Source organism: Marmota flaviventris, chromosome X (genome assembly GCF_047511675.1).
Source record: "Marmota flaviventris isolate mMarFla1 chromosome X, mMarFla1.hap1, whole genome shotgun sequence".
Lineage (NCBI taxonomy): Eukaryota > Metazoa > Chordata > Mammalia > Rodentia > Sciuridae > Marmota > Marmota flaviventris.
Genome location: NC_092518.1, coordinates 111687816 through 111712276, shown reverse-complemented (window position 1 = coordinate 111712276; position 24461 = coordinate 111687816). Strand labels below are relative to the sequence as shown.

Genomic DNA, 24461 nt, shown 5'->3' with positions numbered 1-24461 from the left:
GACTTTAAAAAAGGTAGAGAATTCACATATTTTCACAAGTAATGTATTGATAATTTTTTATATCTGGACTTCCAAACATATGAGCCAGATAAATCTTTTTTTCTTTATAAAGCATCCAGCCTCAGGTATTTTATGATAGCAACACAAAATGGACTAAAATAACCATGAATATGTTGAACAGCACCCTGGACACAGAATCAACAAAATCCATAGTGTGAGTAACTTAAAAGACAACAATGCGATTTCTTCACCAAATACATTAGCAAAGAAAAATAGAGAAGTTGAGGGGAACCTATAGGTTAAAAAAGATACAGACAATACATCAATATACCACTGATCTATATAGCCCCAGCCTCACTCCAAAAATTTTTAAAAGTTTTGAATTTTATAACATTTTGGATATCAGATTTTCAGATTAGTGTGCTGAACCTGTACTACTACTTTTATTATTGAGAAGCAGTATAAGATTGTGGTTGAACTCTCAATTTGGACTGAAATGTCATGTCTCACTAAATGAATGACTTTGGATACTCAGATTTCTCATCTGTGAAGTGCAGGTTATAGTAGTTACATCATAGAATGATCATGATGATGAAATAAGTTAATATTCATAAAGCAATTAGAACAATGCCTGAAATTTAGTATTAACTATATGAGGAATAATATTACTGATATTTTGTTAATTAAATGTCTGAAGGACTTTGTTGTTTGTGGTCTATTTTGAAAAAATAATTTCTTGTAGTGTACAGCATGTACATAAAGGACCTGCTGAAGAAGTGGGGTTTATTAATTTTGTTTGTTTAAACTGAAATTAAGGCAGTAATTTTAAAGCTTTTTTATTTGAAATGATTTTAGACTTACACAATGGTTGTAAGAAAGAATGGAGTTCACATATATTCTTTTAGCTTTCTGGAATGGTAACAATTTATGTGTTAGTTTTAATTATTGAATCTGGGAAATGAACCCCAGGTTTTCCCCTTTTGTCCTTTTCCTGCTTTAGAGGATCCAGCCTAGGATCCCACATTGCATTTTTCAAAAAAAAAATAGACTTTATTTTTAAAAGCAGTTTTATGTTCACAGCAAAATGGAGAGGAAAGTACAGAGAGTTCCTATATACCCCCTGTCCTCCCCACATATACAGACCTCCTACCCTCTATCAATATCCTCACTAGAGGTGGTACATGTGTTATACTTATGAACATAGATTAATACATCATTATTACCCAGAGTCCATCATTTAAATAAGGGCTGTCTACTGGTGTGACATACTGTATGGGTTTTGATAAATGCATAGACATATATCTACCATTGTAAAACAGAGTCCTTTCACCGACCTAACAATCCTGTGTGCTCTGCCCATTCACCTTTCCTTATTCTCAACCCCCCCCAACCACTGATTTTTTTTTTACTGTCTCCATAGTTTTCTCTTTTCCAGAATATCATATAGTTATATGTAGCCTTTTCAGATTGGCTTCCTCTACTTAGTAATATGCATTTTGGTTTCTTCCATGACTTGATAGCTCATTTCTTTTTAGTACTGAGAAATATTGTCTGGATGTAACACTGTTTATTTATTTATCCATTTACTTACTGAAGAATATCTGGGTTAGTTCCAAGTTCTGGAAGTTATGAATAAAGCTTCTATAAATATCAGTGTGCACATATTTTGTTGACATAAGTTTTTAATTCCTTTGGGTAAATACCAAGGAGAATGGTTGCTGGATCTTATTGTAAGAGTAGGCTTAGTTTTGTAAGAAACTGCCAAACTGTCTTCCAAAAGTGGCTATACTATTTTGCATTCCCACCAGCAGTGAGTAAGTGTTCCTGTTAGTGTCTTTGCCAGCATGTGGTATTGTCAGTGTTTTTGGATTTTCACCATTATAATATGTGTGTAGAAATTTCTTATTGTTTTTTAATTTGTAATTCTTTAATGACATATTTTAACATATTTTCAAATACTTAATTACCATCTGTATATTTTCTTAGGTTCAGGTCTTTGCCCATTTTCAATTTTTTCTTTTGCCCAGTGTTTAGTTGGGTTCTTTACTTAATTGTTAGGAGGGGGATACTGGGGATTGAACTCAGGGGCACTCAACCACAGAGCCACATCCCCAGTCCTGTTTTGTATTTTATTTAGAGACAGGGTCTCACTGAGTTGCTTAGCACCTCCCATTGCTGAGGCTGGCTTTGCTTCAGCTTCATGAGCTGCTGGTATTACAGGCACTTGCCACCATGCCCAGCCTCTTTTCCTAATTTTGAAGTTTAAGAGTTTTTTGTATATTTTGGAGAATGGACCTTTAATCAGATATGTCTTTTGTAAATATTTTCTCCAAGTCTGTGGCTTGTTTCTCTTTCTCTTGGGCCACATTGCAATTTTGTTGCTCTCTGTCTTTCTTGTCTATGACAGTTCATCAGTTTTTGCTTGTCTTTGACAGTTTTGAAGACTATTAGTTATTTTGTAGTTTGTCTTTCATTTGGGGTTTGTCTGACATTTTGTCATGATTTGACTGAGATTATGCATTTTTTTTGGCAAGAATACCACAGAAGGGATGCTGTGTACTCAGAGAATATATGATGTTGGTATATTTTATTATTGGTGATGTTAGCCCTCTTGACTTAGTTGCAATTGTGTCTGTTTAGTCTAAAATATACCAATATCATATATGCCCTGAGTATTTCCATTTGTAATTGATAAATATCTTGTGGGAGATGTTCTGAAATGTTTACTCACTGATCTTAGCATCTGTTGTTGGAGTCTGCCTGCAACAGTTATTATTATGGTGTTTGCCAAATGGCATTTTTTAATTTCCCTTATTCTATCTATATTTTGGGCAATTGGAATTTTTCTATAGGGAGCAACTATCCCTTTTTCCCATTCATTTATGCATTTATTTATTTATCAGTATGGACTCAGATTTTTTTTTCTACTGGATATTGAACCTCAAGGCACTTTACCATCAAACCACATCCCCAGGCATTTTTATTTTTTATTTTCAGACAGAATCTCAGTAAATTGCTGAGGCTGGCCTCAAACTTGCAATCCTTCTACCTTGGCCTTCTGGGTTGCTGGGATAACAGACATGTGCCACCACACCTAAATGGACTTATGGATGTTTATTTTTTCAAGTTATGATCCAATTCTACCATTATTTATTTTATTTCTCAACTTGGGCCATAAAGCTATTACATTTTTGAGCTGATCTCTATGACTTTTATTAAAATGGAAAAGCTCCATTCTTAGGTCTTGAAAAATATGATGTGTTAACCATTTTAGTTTGCATGGAAGCTAGTATATTGATAATGCTTTGTTGTTGTCATTTGCTTCTGATAAGTTTTTTGTTTTTATATTTGTCTGTTATCTCTAATCTTAACTCAGACTGCTTATGTTCTATCCTGCTGAGATGGAGGTGATAGCCTGTCTGCACAGGGTGAAAATTGCCTTCCTAATATGCTTTTTAGATCCAATTATGTGATAAGAATTTTATTAATTTTACAATTATTCCTGGGGGCTTATTGGTACTAAGAATGCTTTATAAAGTGGAAAAATATTAATAGTTTAAATATCATTGGAGCTTCTTCTTTTTAAAATATTTTTAGTTACAGATGGATACAATATCTTTATTTATTTATTTTTTAAATTGTGTGATGCTGAGGATCGAACCCAGTGCCTCACATGTGCTAGGCAAGTGCTCTACCACTGAGCCACAACCCTAGCACTCTTTGGAGCTTCTTTTTTAAAAAAATATTTTTGTAGTTGTAGATGGATACAATACCTTTATTTTATTTGTTTATTGTATGTGGTGCCAGGAATCGAACCCAGTGTCTCACGCATGCTAGGCAAATGCTCTACCACTAAGCCAGAGTCCCAGCCCCTTATTGGAGTTTCTTATCCACAGTTTTTTGTAGTGCTACAGACTGAACCCAGGGCTTCTTGCATACTAAGCGTGCAATCTACCACTGAGCAACATACCTAGTCCCATCCACATTTTTAGAGGAAAATTGGTTAAGAGAATTTTTCCTATGTTTCTAATTTTAGCAAAATAATGATGTACAGGTACACAAAAATTTTTAATAATTATGATGATTTGTATTTTTATAATTGAATCCTGACAGTAATAATAATCTCCAAAATAAAAAATTGAATATTCTGAAACTGAGATTATATTTTATCTCTGTACATTCATATTATGTAGATAAGCTCTTAGATTTTGTTCAAATTATCCTTTGAAGAAAATTGAGAATCTGAAGGAATAATATTTGTAAATTGTGGAAATTGTATGTTGAGGTAGACTTTCATACATGATTAATTGAACCAGTTTCATTAATTTATTACCACATTAATAAATAGTGATGATTGACATTAATCCTTAAGAAAGTAACTTAACAAGTTAGTATTAACATATCTAAAACTAACAGCAAGATTTATTCTTTTTTTGAAAGTTCAGGGTGTGGTTGTGCACACCTGTAATCCCAGAGCTTGGGAGGCTCAGGCAGGGAGACCTCAAGTTCAAAGTCAGCCTCAGCAAAAGTGAGGCACTAAGCAACTCAGTGAGATCCTTTGTCTAACAAAATAGAGCTGGGAATGTGGCTCAGTGGTTGAGTGGCCCTGAGTTCAATCCCTGGTAACACCCCCAGCACACCACCCCCCACCAAAAAACAGAAAGTTCAGGAATTAGCCTTTAACACTTATTTCAAATTTGAATACCAAAGACCTTCAAACAAGTATTGGTTAAGTGGCTAAATACATTAATTTTAGAAAGTTAGTTTAAACTGTTACTAATTTATTTTTACTTCAATTGAGACAGATAAAGTATTGGTTATTTATAAAATATTTTTTATTAGAATCATTTCACAATCTGGGATCAAAAGCAAAATTCATTTAGTACTTGGGGTATTTGTTTTTTTTAAAAAAGTATTTGGTGTTGGGGATCAAATCCAGGGCCTCACACATGCTAGGCATGTGCTCTACCACTGAGCTACACCCAAGTCCCAGCTGTGGATATTTCTCATTTTACTGAAATATCACATTTTAATATCCATATCTCATAGTCCTTTAGAATTAGAAGAGACCTTAAAGTTCATTTACTCTAATTTTCTTGTAACTAAGAACTTCTACTTATATAACATCTAGGATAGATATCCAACTCTGAACACTGTAGTATTGGGAATTTTAACCCTCTTAGGATGGTTCCTTTTACTTTTTTTTGCTGTTTCAATTGAGATGATGAAAGAGATTATTTTATTCATCTTTGTATCCCTGATAGTGACTTTGGGGCAATACAGTAGGTATTTAATCATGGTTATTAAATTATATTGAGTAGCGATCTACTTCCTTGTAAAGTTGCCACATTGGTTTTAATCTTATGAAACAAACAAGAACTATGTTCTTTTCTTTGGATAGACTTTTAGACATGTGAATGTCATCATTATGCCTGACTTTTTAGTCTTTACTTTTCCAGAAGAGTAGATTTCTATTCATTCTAGTCATCTTAGTTTATCATCCACTCTTTTGGTGGGGGTACTGGGGATTAAACTCAGGGGCACTCCACCACCGAGCCATATTCCCAACCCTATTTTTAAAATATTTAATTTGCATACAGGGTCTCACTGAGTTGCTTAGGGCCTCTCTAAGTTGCTGAGGCTGGCTTTGAACTCATGATCCTCCTGCCTCAACCTCCCAAGCTGCTGGGATTACAGTTGTGCACCACCCAGCCAGTTTATCTTCCACTCTTAAAACATGATACCAAGGTTGGAAATCAACCCTTAGATAAGATCAGGATGGAGCCAATACCTGGTGTATTTTATGTAAAGTCACTAGGCTAGGCACTGTGAAATAAAGAAAAACATTTTAGAAAACCATTCCCCAGACTCCAGAACTTTGTATTCTCAGTGTTGTCTGTTAATTATGAAAATGTATTTTCTAGCTGATAATGGGATAAAATTTTATAATGTTAACAGATTATTTTTTCATACTACTTTGAAAGTTTAAATAATACCTCACATTTAACTCTTGGTCATTTACCTAATGTTTTCATATATTTGGTCACTTTTTTGTTGTTTTTTGGTGCTGGGGATGGAACCCAGGACCTTGCACATGCTAAGCATGCACTCTACTACTGAGCTACACTCCCAACCCCTAATGGTCACATTTAATCCTCAAGGTAGGTGTTATTTTTCTTATTTTAAAGACAGAGAAAATAACAGTTGTATAAAGGTAAAGTAGTAGAATTTGGATTCAAATCTGTCTTTCTGATTCTGTTAACTTTTCCTTCTCTAGCAAAACTACTTTTCCAGGAGGTCTCATTTTAGTATTTTTCTTGATTTAAAGGGGGAATATATGTCTGTTATGTTGATATGGCTCATTTACCCCTCTCATGTATTTTCTAATTCATATACTTCACATAGTTGCCAGAATCAATATTATTCCTTCTTCTATGTTAGTTACTAGATATTTATTTAAAGCAACATAAAATACTCAGCAGATTATGCACATCATTCTCGAATCACTAAGGAAGAACTAATGTTTAAACTACTTTAAAAATGAGAAGAAAACCATCTTTGAACCTAAACTTGGTGTATAGTACAAGGTCAAGACTGTGGAATTTTGGACATGTGTAGTTGGGATTTATAAAACAAGTTTTTGAGTTTTTTTGACTCCTTTGGTTTTCTCATGTTTTTACAGCCTTATGTACTTGAGGTGATTAACAGTTTGGAATAATTAAACCCCTGTTCTTGCTTGTTGTGTATAGCTTGGTATGGTGGAATGGATTGAACCTCCTAAACGAGAACGTAAAGCAAACTACGCAGTGGATGCCTACTTTAGAGAGGCTTTGCGTGTCAGTGAGCCAAAGATTCCAAAGGTAAAACAGTACAAGGCCAGTTTTTATGTCATATTGTGGAGTTCATGGTCTGTGATTCAAATTTACTTGTATTACTCCAAATCATAATTCTTACAATGTAACAATACAAAGAAGTACTTGATAGCCCAATCAAATAAATGGATTCCATTGTGTTTATTTTCCCATGTATGAAAAACAGTGAAAGATAATATGTTCACTTCATATAATTCATGAAAACAAATGTATATGTAATTCATTCTCCCCTTACAGGCTCCACGGCCTCCAAAGCAGCCAAATGTTCAGGATTTTCAATTTTTCCCACCTCATTTATTTGAGCTCCTGGAAAAGGAAATTCTTTATTACCGGAAGACAATAGGTTACAAGGTAAGTTTTTATTTTTTTAGATTAGTATAATATAATATTTAAAAAATTTTTTTAGCTGTAGGTGGACACAATATATATATTTATTTATTTATTTTTATGTGATGCTGAGGATTGAACCCAGTGCTTCACATTTGCTAGGCGAGCACTCTATCACTGAGCTACAACCCCAGGCCTAGATTAGTGTAATATATCTTTTAAGATACTGTAATCCATTAAGCTAGAGTAGATGTTGCATTTTAATGTGAGAGAATATGAGTAAATAAAAAAAGTGTTTTTAGGGGCTGGGGTTGTGGCTCAGCGGTAGAGCGCTCACCTAGCATGTGCAAGGTCCTTGGTTCGATCCTCAGCACCACATAAAAATAAATAAAAACAAAAAAAATGTATTGTGTACAAATAAAAAAATAAATATTAAAAAAGTGTTTTTAAAACAAAGAGGAGGACTGAGTAGAAGCAAAGCATCAAACTATGAATCATAGAAGAAGAATCATCACTAAAAGGAGTTAATGGACAATTATCCAATATTTCAATAGTAATACATGTAGTAACGTTATTTTTAATAAGCTGGCATTTGAATGGTGAAATAATATGTAGAAAGAATGATGTATGTGTTCAGTTAGAAATGAATGTTAATATATGATAGGAAATGTTTCATCATTTCCCTAGATAGTACCAAGAAATAGTATTTTTGTGTTTATTACTCATAGGTTGATGAAAACCCCCTTGGTAGTTAGTAGATTATGGTCACTTATGTATTAAAAATATGATAAACATATAATAATGAATTGTATAATTTTAAAGTGATTTTTTTTAGAATCCAAAATTCTTATTTGTATAGGTAGTAAGTAGGAAATGAATTTTAGTGAGGGCAATTTAATGTTTGTCATACTACATCATACTGAGAGAGAAAGCATACAGAATTATTTCTATATTTTGAAAATTGACCTAGTGAATGAAGAGGGACTATTGAAGGTATAAAAATGACAAATACCAACAGAATTATAAAAATATTATCACTTATAATTTTATGAAGTTTTCTGCCTTATGAATTGGAAGTTGTATTTTAAAATTTATGTTGTGAAACTTTATCACAATTGAAACTACAGTCAGTTATTTTGATTAATAGCTGGAATGTGCCTATAGAAGCTCTATGTATATAAAATACTTATTTGTTTATATTTTGGAAGTTGAGTGGGTCTCTGGAGTATTTATACTATTTGTCCAGAGTGAGAACTTCACTCTTTGAATCAGAACAAATAAGAAAGGTCTTTCTTGCTATATATGTATTATGATTTAAAAAATACACAAGTAAGATTGAAAAGTTTAAGGGAACTAAAAGTGGTTAGTTAGGATGTCATTAGAGAAATGTGACCAAAATTGAATCTATTTAAACTAAGAGTCCTGGAAAAAATCCTCCTTTAGGAAATTGTAGAAGAATAAACTAAAGTATGTTTGAATATTGAGATAGGCCTACGACCAGTTTCAAAGAAATTGAAAACAGTGATATGCCAAGAGAAGCATGCATTTTGAAGATTCAAAATGCACAATAAATTCATAATAAATAATAATAATAAATTAGTAAAAGGTAGTTAATTTCATGAGATAAACAAATACACATCTCATTAAGGTTTATAATAATTCTAGGTTTATAATATTATTTTCTTCTACTTTTATTGTTTGTTATTAGTGAGACTTGAAATGTTAGACCTCAGTAATAAGCCAAATATTTGTGTACTTTTTAATTATTTAAACAGTGCTTTAATAATACTTCATTTGATTCCTAACAATCTCATGAAGTAGGTATTATCTTTTATATGATAGATATAGAAAGTGAAGTTCAGACAGGTTAAATAACCTTGTTCAATGTTACATAGCTAACAAGGTTGCCATGTGTGTTGGTCTCAAACACAGATCTCAGTATTCAAGTGCTGTACTCTTTCCACTCAGACGTTCTGGGCTATTTCTGCATGTGATATAACCCTGCATCTTTCTGCAGTCCTAAATAAGGATTGTGTTGATAGTAGTATGACATGTCATTTGGGAAGCGGGCCAAGTAGTAGTCAAGTAACGGCAATAAAAAAATCATCTCTAATGATAGAACTGTTTAGGTCTGTTTGGAGATACTGAAATTTACTGTGATTATTATAGTGCCCACCATTTTCTGGCCACAGATCTGGTTTGAATATAAACAGTGACTTTCATTACATGGTTAGGGATGAGGGCTTAGAATGACTTTTTGGGTTGTGGCCAGCTGGAAGAAGATGGAGGACAGAGTAAACCTCAGAAGATGGGGACTGATGGGACAGCTGCAGAGGGTGATAGGAAGGAGGAGGGAGAAGAACAAGGTGTAAGATGAGAAAAAAAGGGATGAGTGGAGAAAGGAAGATGGCCTGGAATTTATGTTATTGCCCTGTACTGTTTGTTCTTCCTCACCTCTCAGAAAGAAGTGTCAGGAGGAGAATGAGTGAAAGGAGGACTTTTTGCCATTTACTACCTATTTATTGAGCATTGCTGTGTGACAGGTGCTTTGCCAATTACTTGGGATAAAACAATGAATATGAAAAGGTCCTTCACCTCACAGAATTTACATACTAATGACAGAGACAGACATGAAACAAATACTGCAGTGTAATGATGTCATTACTTGTGTGTTCTGGTACCTTAACAAAGTGTGCTGCTAGGGAATCTAATAAGGGTATCTAATGTGGACTGGGAGATCAGGGCAGTGCTCCCTGTAGACGTGTCATTTAAATTGAGATCAGAGATATGAATGAGCACCTGGAGCATGGGAGAGAAAATCATAGGAAGGGACAACTCCTATGCCAAGGTGTTGACATTGGAAGGAGGAGGTCACTATCTGGAAATGCAAGAGGGCCAGTGTTGCTAGGGGTGGCAAGGAGGAGAGTGAGTGGAAAAGAGTCTGGTGAGGAAGTAGAGTCTGATCACATGGAGTCTTTATAGGTCATATAATATGGCTGAACTTTAGCTTTAGAGCCAAGGCAAACCATTAAGATGTTCTTAAGGCAGGGAGATGGGTGGATGGGATGTAAAATTATAATAATAGCAGATACTTTGATTTGGGCTTTACTTGTATTATATGATGTTTCAAGTTCTTTATAAATATTAGCTCATTATCCTCAAATAGCCCTGGAATTGAATCCTATTTTACAGATGAGGAAACTGAGGCATAGATTGGTTGAATAATTTGCTCAAGATCATATCATTTATAATTGGTAAAGTATGATTTTTTTTTAAAAGATCACTAGGGCTGCAATGCAGAGAATGGCAAGTTTATTTAGGGAAGCTAGTGGAGGGGGGGCTATTGAAGTATCAAAATGAGAGAAGATGGTGACAATTTGGGCTATGGTGGTGGCAGTGACAGTGGTAGCACGGGAACTGGAACCCTACTATCTTTGCTCCTAGCCTTGTGCTCTCTTCAGCCTCATGCTGGATTGACTCTCTGTTGTCTCAAGACTTGCCATGATCCCCCGTATACATATTTAGATGAGGATTTATAAGACATATATAGAGTTATGAAAAATTGTGCTGTGAATGGATAATTATGAATGTAATACATTCCACTATTGTCATGTATGTAAGAAATAAATAAAAAATACATATATATCATAAATTTATTGTCATCCAAATAAATTTTGCTATATGGAACTGAAAAAAAAAAGACATACAAGAGTATGTTCTGGATATTGGTTCTTTCTGAACCTTGTCTCTTCTGTTCTTTACCATGAACTATAGACCTGAGGTAAAGTGAGTTCTTCAATTGAGTGAGTTTCATGTTTGAGTTCAGAGTATAGACAGATCAGCATGGGATGATAATCATCTGCAGAAGCTTCAAGGATGATGGGATATATAATGGTTAGACATAATCTTTTCAGGGGATATCCAGCATTGATTTTTCCCCCTATACCTCTAGAAAACTCATAAAGGCCACAGAATGAATGGAGCACTAGTTTATTCTCAGATGAACAAAACTGCTGTAGTGGAGTTACCTGGTGTTCTTCATATACAGTCAGATTCCCAAAAATGATTTTCTCCTGCTCTCTTTCTGTTTAAATGATCGTTGGCTAACTGGACATGAGTGTTATTCATAGTTGGAGGCACTGTGGTTCATGGTAATGTTTCATCTATTTTGAGTCCCCAAAGTCCTCTATTTTGTAGTGATTTGTGGTGGGATAATAAGGGGATCACTAATTTTGAAGCATTCAGTAAAGGGTGTTTTTTGAGAGCCTGCTTATTTACATTTCTATTTTCTATTTTGTTTTTCCTTCCATAGTCAGCACAACAAGGTCACAGCAATATTGCTGATAATAAGATCCAGAGTTAAAGAGTTTTGTTTTATTTGCAGCTGAGAAAAGTATTTGTTTTGCTCTAATCACTGGTGGCTAGCAGTGCATTATGTGTCAATTCTTCCCTCTTAAGATTTGACCTTGTTGCAAATTAGGCATATTCACAAGCCTCATTGTTCTTGTTGATTAAAGGAGTAGTTAAGGAGTTGCACTTAATTACTTATCACTAAAATCTTTACATTGGAAGAGGATGACTTAATTGAAATTTGGATTGCAGTATTAAAAATGTAGGGTATCTGGAGTTTTCACCAAATCTAAGACCTGGAGTGAAAGAGTTTTGGTGTATTTGAAGCTGCTGTAGAACATTTTAACATTTATGACCAACAAGGAATTCTTTAGGTTCAAGTATAAATATTTGACAAATGGGATATAATCTTTGTAAATTTTGGTAGTGTGTTATTGTGGGCCACCTAATTTGCAGTTTTAGAACTAAAATATAGTGAGCTGATTTCAGGTTACTACTTTCATTTTGTGTGCTGTCATATTTAATTTGGTATTCCATGTTTCTATGAAATGCTTGCTAAAAACTCCTAAGAAATAAGACCTAAAAAACGTTTTTCCCTCTTCATGAAATCCAGTTCTTAATCACAAATTTCTTAGGGTTTTATTATAAATCTAAATTATAATTGAAACATTTCCTTTTGAAAGAGCTTTTAATGTACATATTATATTTTTGAGCATCATAATAAGACATGGAGTATGAGTACTTCAGATACCTTCAGGGTATCTGTTCAGAACTGTTGATCTATAATTTGTCAACTTAATTCTTATATAGCACTTTGAAATCATTCCAGGAAGCTTGTTGATAAGGAAACTCATGAAATAAAAAGTGAATGTTCTTTTTTAAATTTTATGTAAAAAAATTATTGGTGCTTAATAATTACACAGAATCGTAGGTTTCATTGTGGCATATTTGCACATAACATATGTTGATCAATTTCATTCCCCAGTACCCCCCTTGCCCTCGCCTTTACCCTTTTCTTCTACCCCACTGTTCTCCCTTTTTACATAAGGGCCTCTAATTTCATCCATTTTCCTGCAAATGACATAAATTTCATAATTTTATTCTTCTTTAGGGCTGAATAAAACTCCATTGTCTATATATAACATATTTTCTTTATCTGTTAATCTGTTGACAGATACCTAGGCTGGTTCCATAATTAGACTACTGTGAATTGTGCTGCTATAATCATGGGTATTCATGTATTGCCATAGTATGCTGACTTTAGTTCTGTTGGGTAAATATTGAGGTGTGGGATAGCGGGGTCATATGATGGTTCCATTCCTAGTTTTTTGAGGAATCTTCATACTGTTTTCTATAGTGGCTATACTAGTGAGTGTTTTTTTTTTTTTTTTTTTTAATGATGGCTATTGAGGTTTTTTTTTTTTTTGGTAGGAAGGAGATGAACAAATTTAGGAATTAGGAAACATTTCAAGTTCCAAATATTTTAGTAGCTGTGGTTTTTTTGTTGTTATTGTTTTGGTATCAAGAGATTGAAACCAGAGGCACTTAACCACTGAGCCACATCCCCAGACCTTTTTAATATTTTATTTAGAGACAGGGTCTTGCCAAGTTGCTTAGGGCCTTGCTAAGTTGCTGAGGCTGGCTTTGAACTCACATCCTCCTGCCTCAGCCTCTGGGCCACTGGGAGGCATGCACCCCCACACCAGGCTTAATAGCTGTGTTTTCGAGTAATTGCTAGAAATAAAATAGTAAGTTCAGCATTGATGAAGTTCTTCTTAAGTTTTATTGTCGTAAATAATATGACCAGCGGATTGGAAGAAATTGTCTGCAGTGGATCCTAAAATCTAAAGGTCTTATAAAATATTGTGATTTTGCCTTTATTGGAAGTTTGTAAGGGAAATCTTTAGTTAGAAATATCTGTGTAGGAATAAACATTTTGTTAACATGTAGGTATATTATCTATTATCTGTCATAAATGAGATATTTATAAAATATTTCATTTTGTTAGAATATGTTTGTTGAACATGGAAGTTTTGGAGATTTTTGATAGAGAAATATCTTAAAATCAAAGTTTTTCCCAGAATTTGAACCCAAAGTAATTTTATATATCAACAATTTAAGGGATCTATTAAACTTTTGAAACTATGTATCTTTGCACTTTTTTTGAACATAATAAAAATTTTCAAACCAAAAAATGTTGAAATAATTGTAAAGTGAATATCCATAGATACATCATATGTATATGCTGTAACTTATACCTTATTATACTCGCTTTTTCACATGTTGTCCCATTACTCCAGCTCTCCATCATATCATTATCTTATGCATTTCAAAGTTGCAGTTATAGGGGTTGTGGCTCAGTGGTACAGTTCTCACCAAGCATGTGTGGGTTCAATCCTGAGCACCACATAAAAATAAATAAAATAAAGGTATTGTGTCCATCTACAACTAAAAAATATTTTAAAAAATAAATACCAATCAACCTACAAGTAAAGGCTATTGCTTAAAAAAAAAAAAAAGAACTTGCAGGGGCTGGAATTGTAGTTCAGCAGTAAAGCAATTGGCTCACAAGTGTGAGGCACTGGGCTCAATCCTAGTACCACAAAAATACAAATGAAGACATTGAGTTCATACACAACTAAAAAATATTTATAAAAAAGAAGAAGTTGCAGTCATGAATATATTTTACCTGGAAACACTTCTTTATGCATATCATTAGCTAGAGTCCAATATTAATTTGTGATTTCTTTTGTTTTTTTGGTACTGAAGATTGATCCTAGAGGTGCTTAACCACAAAGCCACATCCCCAGCCCTTTTTTTATATTTCATTTAAGACTGGGTCTCACTGAGTTGCTAGGTGCTTCGCTAAGTTGTGAGGCTGACTTTGAACTTGCAACGCTTTTTCCTCAGCCTCCAGAGTCTCTGGGATTACAGGTGGGCACTAACACACCTGGTTTGTAATCCTCTTTTTAAAGATTATATTTACATACGGTAAGATGTATAAATCTGAAGTGTATCATGCAGTCTATTTTGACAAATGCATATGTGTACATAACTGATACCCCTATAAAAATAAAGAACATGGGACTGGGGTTGTGGCTCAGTGGTAGAGCACTTGCCTAGCATGTGTGAGGCACTGGGTTCGATCCTCGGCACCACATAAAAATAAATAAATGAAATAAAGGTATAAAAATGTTGTATCTGTTTAAAAAATAAATAAAGAACATTATGGTCACTGGGTGTCTTTTCTCAGTCAGTACCCCCATAGATTAACAGCTGTTCTTATATTACTTTCCTCTATAAGTTGGGTTGTTTTTGTTTAAGAATTTCATATAAGTAGAATCATATAGCATCTGCAAGGCTTCTTTCTCTTAGCATAATGTTTTAGAGATTCAGCCATATCGTCTCATGTATCAGTGGTTCATTCCTTTTTATTTGCTGAGCACTACTCCATTGTATGAATAGACCACAATTTGCTTATCCTTTCTTTAATTGGCAGACATCTGGGTTTTTTCCTGGTTTGGGGCCATTATGAGTAAAACTGCTGTGAATATTCTTGTAAGACTGTCTAGATAGCTTTCATTTATTTGAATAGCTAAGAATGAATTTTCTGATGTGTCTGTAATTTTATAATTGAGTTTAGCTGTTGAAAAAGTTATTTTAAATCAGTCTTATCACTGGATTACTTTTCATTTTAAATTTATGCCTTATATTTTTTTGTTCCTTTTTTGTGGTATTGGTGATTGAACCCTGGAGTATTCTATGTTTCAGTTACATCACCAGCCTTTCTTTTTTTCTAAATTTTATTTTATTTATTTTTAATAGGGATACCTTTTTAAATATTTATTTGTTTAGTTGTAGTTGAACACAATGCATTTATTTTATTTATTTATTTTTTAATTTTATGTGGTACTGAGGATCGAACCTAGGGCCTCGCATGTGTTAGGTGAGCACTCTACCGCTGAGCCACAACCCCAGCCCTAAATTTTATTTTGAGACAGGATCTCAGTAAGTTGCTGAGACTGGTCTCAAACTTAATGTCCTCCTGCCTCAGCTTCCTGAGTCAATTAGAGGTGTGTGCCACCATACCTGGTTTTATGCATTGTTTTCCATTTCCATTGTCACCATTCTAGCCCAGGTGGTCATACTTCATTTCTGAGTTATGACAGTTTAGCAGGTTTTCTTTTCTCTAGTGGGTTCCTTCATTGAGTCCATCCTGTTCAAGGGTTACAGTGAAAGCAGTATGTTTTGACACTTTACTCCCTTGTTCAAAAGTCTCCAGTGCTTACTATATAGTTTCAGTATCTGAATCTGTCTGCACCTGGCTTTGTTTTTTGTATCTAACTTTTTTTTTTTTTTGGTGCTGGGGATGAAACCCAGGGTCTTGCACATTCCAGGCAAACACTTTACCACTGAGCCTTACATACAGCACCAGTATAAATCCTATATATGCTTTCTGGTACATTTTTGCCTTCATGCTTTTGCTCATACTTCTTTAGCCTAGAATATGCTTCCCCTCCCATCTCCCTAAAACTTTAGGATTCTTAAGGTACAGCTCAGAATTCCACAACTGATATGTGAGCTCCTTGTGGGCAAGAGCCATATCCAATACTTCTTTTATATTCCAATCAGTACTTATAGTGCTATGGACATAAGAGATACTTAGGTAATACATACTAATTTGGTTGTCTGATACTGATGATTACAAATGAATCTGCTTTTTAATAATGCTCAGTGTTTTCTTAATGCCTAGGTAGTAGGTTTTGTATCTGAAAAACTATTGGCTATAATAGTTTTCAAAGAAGCTATTTTTAAGTTATAGTTCCAAACTCTATGATATAGTTTCAAAATCTATGAAATATGTATAAAATTGAGAAAAATGTAGTCTAATATGTATTATAATTACATTATGGTAAAATTATGACTATCGGATACCCCTAGGGAATAAGTAATTGATGATACATGTACATTCCAAACAGTAGACTTAACTGCCAATCCCTTTATTTTTATGTTTAATGGAATGCTATAAAATATATTATACATGTTCTATAACTGCCCTCTTAAATCATTGTGCTGAATTGTAGCTGCTGATACATATAGTGGTGGTATGATGCTTTGGGCCAAGAGACTTGGTTTGTCCCTTTGTACAATGAATGCTGCCCTATATTGCTGAACCATACTGGTTGTATGTGCTCATCATGACACCCTGAGGTCCTGGGGCTATGTTTTTGACATATAGGTGACTACTTTTGGAGAACTGAGCTTCTGTACTCAGTGGTTTGGATTTAAGCTCTCTCTTTATGAGTTTCAGTGTGTTTACAACTCTGTATCCCAAATACCATTTATAATTTCTGTTGGTCACTGCTACTGTAGTTGTCATTGCTCATCCTATCACAGCTGTTGGTATGCTCTTCTGTTTCCTTCCCTCTTTAATTCTCTATTTCCTTTTTTCTTCATTGTTTTGTCATTTCTAGATCTTCCATTTTATATAGAAACGTTCTCCCTTTATAGACCATGGCAGGCAATAAAGGCATTCAATTCTTTTCACATGTTGATCGGAGCATTGAATATTATCTTTAGGTGTATTGGCACTTCTGTACTGCACTGTATAGTACTAGAGGTATATGGACTCTATTGCAAAACTTTTTCTTTATTCCATATACTATAATATTATAATGATATGCTTTTTTCCCACAGTATAATGAAATTTGAAATGCAGTATGGCACTAATTTGCCAGTGGGTTTTAACTTTAAATACCATGTGACACAAGATTGATTTTTATTTGGGTAATATCTTAGTAGTAGAAATGTGGAGAGGACTGTGTCATTCTGGTTATAAATTTACATTTTTTACTGTTGAAATAACTCTAAAGATTGATATGTGAATATGCACTTTACTGTTTAATTTTTCTCATCAGTTCATTCATCACTTATCTCTTGATTTATAGGTCCCGAGGAATCCTGACATCCCAAATCCAGCTCTGGCTCAAAGAGAAGAGCAAAAAAAGATTGATGGAGCTGAACCTCTTACACCAGAAGAGACTGAAGAAAAGGAAAAGCTTCTCACACAAGTAAAATATTTTAAGTGACTAAAATATCACGAGTCAACAAATAGAAAAAACAAAGTATTGATAACACTTTCTTTTTACTATATGGGTTTAGTGTCCTGATTTGACCCACCAAAAAAACTCTACATAGAGATCAGATATCCTCATTTAAAAAAAATCCCTTTTACAGAATATGCTTTTTTTTGGAAATAATAGAAAATACACATATGCAAAATGTAAGTGGCAATTAATAGAACCATGACATGCTTTTTACTAAGTATAATAAGTTTAGTGAGCCCATATTTGAATTCTTTTGTTGACTGATATTAATTGTCCCCTGAAATTGTATTCTACTAATCTTTTTAAAAATAATTTCTTTTTTAGTTGTAGATAAACGCAATACCTTTATTTTCTTTCTTTATTTTTTTATGTGGTGCTAAGGATCGAATCCAGGGCCTCACACTAGGCAAGTGCTCTACAACTGAGCCACAACCCCAGCCCTCTACTAATCTTTTATTTATGGAATAATTTAATGATTTTAAAAAAGTCCTTTTATCTCTTCTTAGAATTTTAATACAATGATGAGAGACTTGAATGTTTTTAAGGTGATTTTTATATAACTGAAAGCTAAGTTATTAAATACAGGAGGTTTCCATTTGAACAAATGATTAATACTATCAAGTCATTGTTGCTTTAGTGAGTATAATAAACTCTAGAAATGTTTCAACATAAAAGACTTTTGAAAAATAAAAAATATATGTACTCTTTGACACCACCTTAGTATAGGAAGCTGCCAGCAAAATTTTTTTATTTAACATTATTTTTGAAAAATGTGCAAAGCACAGCAGTAAGAAATTCTCCACATTAATTATTAACAGATAGTTTTGAATGTTTGCAATGCAAAGAAATGATAAATATTTGAGGTGATGGATAAGCCAATTATTCTGATTTGATCATTGCCCATTGTATACATGTGTCAAAATATCACACTATACCCCATGAATATATTCAATTATGTTTCATTTAAAAGGAAAAAAGAAAAATAGTCTTTACATGTTTTTATATAGGTCTTTTCTTATTATAACATGTAACTTCATTGAATGGGTTTTTACAAAGTGAATTTATAACTTTTTAAGCCAAATTCCTGGAGTTACAAAGTTTAACCTGAAAATGTACCTTTTCCCCCACATCCTTGCCAACATTTATTATTGCTTATATTCTTGATAATTGCCATTCTGACTGGAGTGAGATGAAATCTCAGTGTAATTTTGATTTACATTTCTCTAATTGCTAGAGATGTTGAACATTTTTTCATATATTTGTTGATTGATTGTATTGGGTAAAAGGTACACTCCTATATTGCTGGTGGAAGTGCAAATTGGTGCAACCACTCTGGAAAGCAGTATAGGGATTCCTAAGAACTTGGAATGGAACCACCATTTGACCCAGTTATCCCACTTCTTGGTTTATACCCAAAGGAATTAAAATCGGCATACTACAGTGACACAACCACATCAATGTTTATAGCAGCTCAGTTCACAGTAGTTAAACTATGGAACCAACCTAGGTGCCCTTCAACAGATGAATGGATATATACACACAATGGAATATTACTCAGCCTTAAAGAAGAATGAAATTATGGAATTTGCCAGTAAATGGATGGAGCTGGAGAATGCCATACTAAGTGAAATAAGCCAATCTCAAAGAACCAACCAAAGGTCAAATGTTTTCTCTGATATGCGGATGCTAATTCACAATAAGGGGTGGGGCGAGGGAATAATAGAAGTACTTGAGATTAGACAGAGGGGAGTGAAAGGAGGGGAGAAGGTATGGAGGTAGGAAGATAGTAGAATGAATTGGACATTATGACCCTATGTGCATATATGATTACGTGACTGGTGTAACTCTACATCATGTACAGTCAGAAGAATGAGAAGTTCTATTCCATTTATATATGGTGTGTCAAAATGCATTCTACTATCATGTATAACTAATTAGAGCAAATAAAAAAAGAAAATGTAATTAGAGTTGGCTAAGCATTAGGACTTACCACAGAATAAAATGAAGCATTTAAGTATTCACATGTTAATTTCACAGTTTTATTTCCTGAACACAAAAGTAAAGTTATGGCCTTTGAATAATATGTGGCTTATATACAATCTCAACTCAGAAGAAGCTTTAGTTTGTACTTAGAAGTATAATCAGATTTTTTTATCCCCTCAGTTGAATTTATTTTAAATCATCTTTCTCTGCTGCTAAAAAAAAATCATGCTAACACGAAGGAACAAAATGTGGGTCATCTGAAATCTTTATCAAGAAAAAGCCTGGGATAGGAAATTGTGATGTATATGTATCATACTAATGTAGATGGGGACATGAGCAGTAGAAAGCATTCTTTTGTCTGTGACTTCACAGATTGGCTAATAATGCCAAAAAGGTTTAAAATATTGGTTAACTGTTATATATTTTAGTAAAGAAATTGAGGGGTACAATAATGTTCTGTTTATAGAAATTCTGTTTATAAACACAATTTTTTATGGTACTGATGATTTAACCCAGAAGCTTTCTATCACTGAGTTACACCCTCAGCCCTTATTTTTTTTTTAAATTTTATTGGTTCTTTGTAGTTATACATGACATTAGAATCCATTTTGATAAAATTTTATAAGCATGGGATGTGTCTTATTCTAATTAGGACCCCATTCTTGAGGGCATGATGGTAGGATTCACTTAGGTATTTTCTTATATGTACATAGGAAAATTATGTTAGGTTTATTCTCCTGTTCCTATCCCTATCCTTCCTCCCTTCCTTTTTTTCCCCTTTATCTAATCTACTGAATTTCTCTTCTTCCCCTTCCCCCACATATTATGGTTTAGCTTCCATGTATCAGTAAAAACACTCAACCTTTGATTTTTTTTTGACATTGGCTTATTTCACTTAGCATGATATTCTCCAGATCCATCCATTTAGCCAAAGCAATCCTTGTGAGAAATACAAAGCAAGAGGCATCACAATACTAGACCTTAAATTATACCACAGAATTACAGTATCAAAAACAGCATGGTATCAGCACCAAAGTAGGCAAGAAGACCAATGGAACAGAGTAGAGGACAGAGGCAGACCCACATAAATACAGTTACCTCATTACTAGACAAAGGCACCCAAAACATACACTTGAGAAAAGACACCTTCTTCAACAAATGGTGCTGGGAAAACTGGGAACTCACATGTAATAGAAAGAAAGTTAACTGCTACTTCTCACCCTGCACAAAACTCAACTCTAAGTGGATCAAAGACCTGGGAATTAGACCAGAAACCCTGCATTTACTAGAATAAAAGGTAGGCCCAACACTTCAACATATTGGCACAGAAACTGACCTCCTGAATACGACGTCTGAAGTACAAGAAATAAAATAAAAAATCAATCAATGGGATGGCATAAAACTAAAAAGCTTCTTCTTGGTCTGTTTTATATTTTATTTTGAGACAGGATCTTGCTAGATTGCCAAAGTTGTCCTTGAATTTACAATCCTCTTTTCTCAGTCTCCCACATTCCTGGGATTATAGGTATGAACCACCATGTCTGGATATCTATGAAAATACAATTTTGAACAGAACTCATTTATTCACTGGAGTTTGAAATGATATAAAGAGCTACAAAGGTTCTTCTGCATTCTCTTTTGATTATCCCTCAGTGTTCTTTTGATTTAATGCATTCACATTCCTCTCTTTTAATATACATAGAAACAAATATGATAAAAATCACTGAAGTAGTATAATATCAGAACTTCAACATTTAGATTAGCATTTTTATTTAAGGCATTTGTATCTTAATACAGTAGATATCTATAAAATATGGGATTAAAAGCTATGTGATGTCTTAGAACCATAAATCAACTTTAAGTACTTGGAAAGGAGTATGTTCCCCTCAAAATAGAAAAGCAGTTATTTCTTTAACAATTCTTAACTCAACTTTTGATTCCAACATTAAAAAATGAGAATCAGGGCTGGGTTGTGGCTCAGTGGTAGAGCACTTGCCTCACATGTGTCACCACATATAAATAAATGAATAAAATAAGGTGTATCAACAACTAAAAAAATTAAAATGAGAATCATTATAAGTTGTCTAAACTGCTTTTAATGTACTATCATATAGAAGTAATCAGAACAATAAATGAATTTATTAATTTTAACTGCTATTGATGATGCTCAACTTTTTGTTCATAGGGTTTCACAAACTGGACTAAGCGAGATTTTAACCAGTTTATTAAAGCTAATGAGAAGTATGGAAGAGATGACATTGATAATATAGCTCGAGAGGTAGAAGGCAAATCTCCTGAGGAGGTCATGGAGTATTCAGGTTTGTATGTAATTTCAAATATGATGTTTTATTTTAACCTTATTCATTTACTCACCATCAATTTAATTGTGCCCTTGTTGAGGGATTTTTAAAACTTTTTAAAAATAATGTTTTTTTTTTTAATTTGCAGATGGACGCAATAATTTTATTTATTTATTTTTATGTGGTCCTAAGGATTGAAGCCAGTGCTTCATACATGCTAGGCAAATGCTCTACCACTGAGCCACAACTCCAGCCCCAGATTTTTAGAACTTTTGCAATTAAGATATAGGTGAAAGTATGAACTTTGTATTTCTATGAAAAGATTATAAGATTTATCATATAAACTATTGTTTTCTCTAGTAATTAGCTAATAGAAGATAAATGAAGCTCTGATAAAATGGTGGCTATTGGATGCACACCGACAGAATTAGTTTTCTACTTTCTCACCTCTGCAGTTTGGTTTTTTTCTCATCTAGTCCCGAGACTTCAGGTTCACTGGATTGAAATAGTCTTTTTTCTAGGTCATGCTTGAAGTAGAGAGTCCCTGTCAGGCCCATTTTGATGCTCAGACATCCTCAGGGTTCCAGTCTACTCCACTCAGGTCATGCAGGTCTCTTTAATTCAAAGCAAGCTAGAATAGATTTAAAAAATTGCTTGAATAAATCTAAATCATTTCATTAGTCTTTGAATCATCTCCCTCTCTTTCTTACTCAGCTGTGTCTTTGGTCTCAAACAGAATCAAATTAGCTGCTGCAGCATGTGGAGTTAATAATAATCCCCATGTCACAACACATCCAACCTCAGGCTTCTATAAAGAAATCTTATTAAAAATAGGTCAGTGTGGAGGCTGGGGTTGTGGCTCAATGATAGAGCGCTTGCCTAGCATGCGTGAGGCACTGGGTTCAATTCTTAGCACCACATATAAATAAATAATTAAGTAAACGTCCATCAACAACTAAATATATATATATATATATATATATATATATATATATATACACATACACACACACACACACATATATATATATATATATATAATATAAAAATAGGTCAGTATATCTGTTTTCTATATGTATAGCATAGGTTGAGCTCTCAAATTAGTCTGAATATTAGCTATTTTAGAATCTAGAGCATTTTTATCATATAGAAACAATGCTAAAAAGTATATGAGGTTTCTTTGCTAGCCCCCAAAGCCTGTTTAACTTTAACCACTGAAATTCTGTGTTTTTTGCAGCAGTAGAAAAGAAACTTTACAATAACAATAACCCAAGACTAATACATACTAGAAAAAGCTATTGATTTAACTAGTGCTAGTATTAGAAGAAATAGAGGTTTAATTAGAGAATAGATACTTTGTTTTTCCTCCTGGAAATTTAAAAGGGTCTTCAAGTGGTTACCAAGAACTATAGAGGTTGGTTGTATTGAGTCTTTATTTCATATAATAATCAAGTCTTTGAACGTCCTTTTCCTTGATACCATTATGACATTCCTATTTCCATTTAGGTTTAACATGTAAGTTGAGGGCATTTGGGAGCTTAGAGAGGGGAACAATAGATGGGAGAGAAAAAATTGTAGCAGCAAGAGTTGAATGAAAAGAGTGTAAAGGGCATGGACAGAGATTCTGAAGAATTTTCTTTAGAAGATAAGGTAGCATCAGTTTGTTTGGAGTTACAAGGTAAATAATGATTCAAAAAGCTATCAGAGTGTGTAACTGAGTGATTAGAGCACTTCCCCTGAATGAATGGGGCCCTAGGTTTGATCCTTAGCACCACAAAAACAAAACAACAAAAAGATCATGTTGTATGTTCCCTCAAATTTGATGTTTGGCCATGTAGCAATACCTCAGGACTATTTTAATTGCTGCCAACCAAGTTGGGGGCTGTGTCAGAGGGTGGGGAGATTAGAATGGGTTTATGTAGTTTGTTTCAAGAAGAGGAGAAATGAGTACAATTTGGTGTTCATAAGCATACAGTGTCTTATACAAAGTAGGCATTTAAACATCTGTTGAATGATTAAGTGAGTGAATGAATAAATGAACACATGTGCTTATAAAAATTAGAGTACTAACATACCTTTCCTGATAGGCTTTAAAAATGAGGAATATGAGAATGTAGAGAATATCATTAGGTTGCTCTTCACTGAAGTCATAAGATGTGACATATTAATGCAGCAGATTATTTGCTCATCTATAAAATTTGGTTGGGTAACTCAGTAATTTGAATATTCTTCAGCATGTATCCAATTAAAATCTCAATGAGGTTTAAAGAAACAGTAGGTTACTGGAAATATTATAAGATTAGTGAGTGATTTCAGAAGCAAATCAATTTCAGTAGAAATTGCCACTTCATAGGAAAAATTGAAATGACCTGTTGATAATGATTTCATTTTCATTTCTGTTGGCTAGGAAGCTATATTCACATTTATGTGCTGCCCTCTCCTGTTTCACTTTATGTATTTGGCCCTTTATGTATTATGTTTGAGTAAAAAGCCTAGCTTAAATCAGTATCTGTAGTATCATT

At 33.7% G+C, this 24461-nt stretch overlaps 1 protein-coding gene across 5 annotated transcripts in view; it reads left to right on the top strand.

Moving 5' to 3' along the window:
* Positions 1-24461, top strand: part of Smarca1 (SNF2 related chromatin remodeling ATPase 1) — an 82652-nt gene that overhangs the window by 42184 nt on the left and 16007 nt on the right. For all 5 annotated transcript variants that reach the window (XM_071606450.1, XM_027940048.3, XM_034637216.2 and 2 more), the window contains 4 exons: positions 6750-6860; positions 7110-7223; positions 17498-17620; positions 21825-21957. In XM_071606450.1, coding sequence (XP_071462551.1) covers positions 6750-6860; positions 7110-7223; positions 17498-17620; positions 21825-21957 — 481 coding nt within the window. The remainder of the gene's footprint in view (positions 1-6749; positions 6861-7109; positions 7224-17497; positions 17621-21824; positions 21958-24461) is intronic.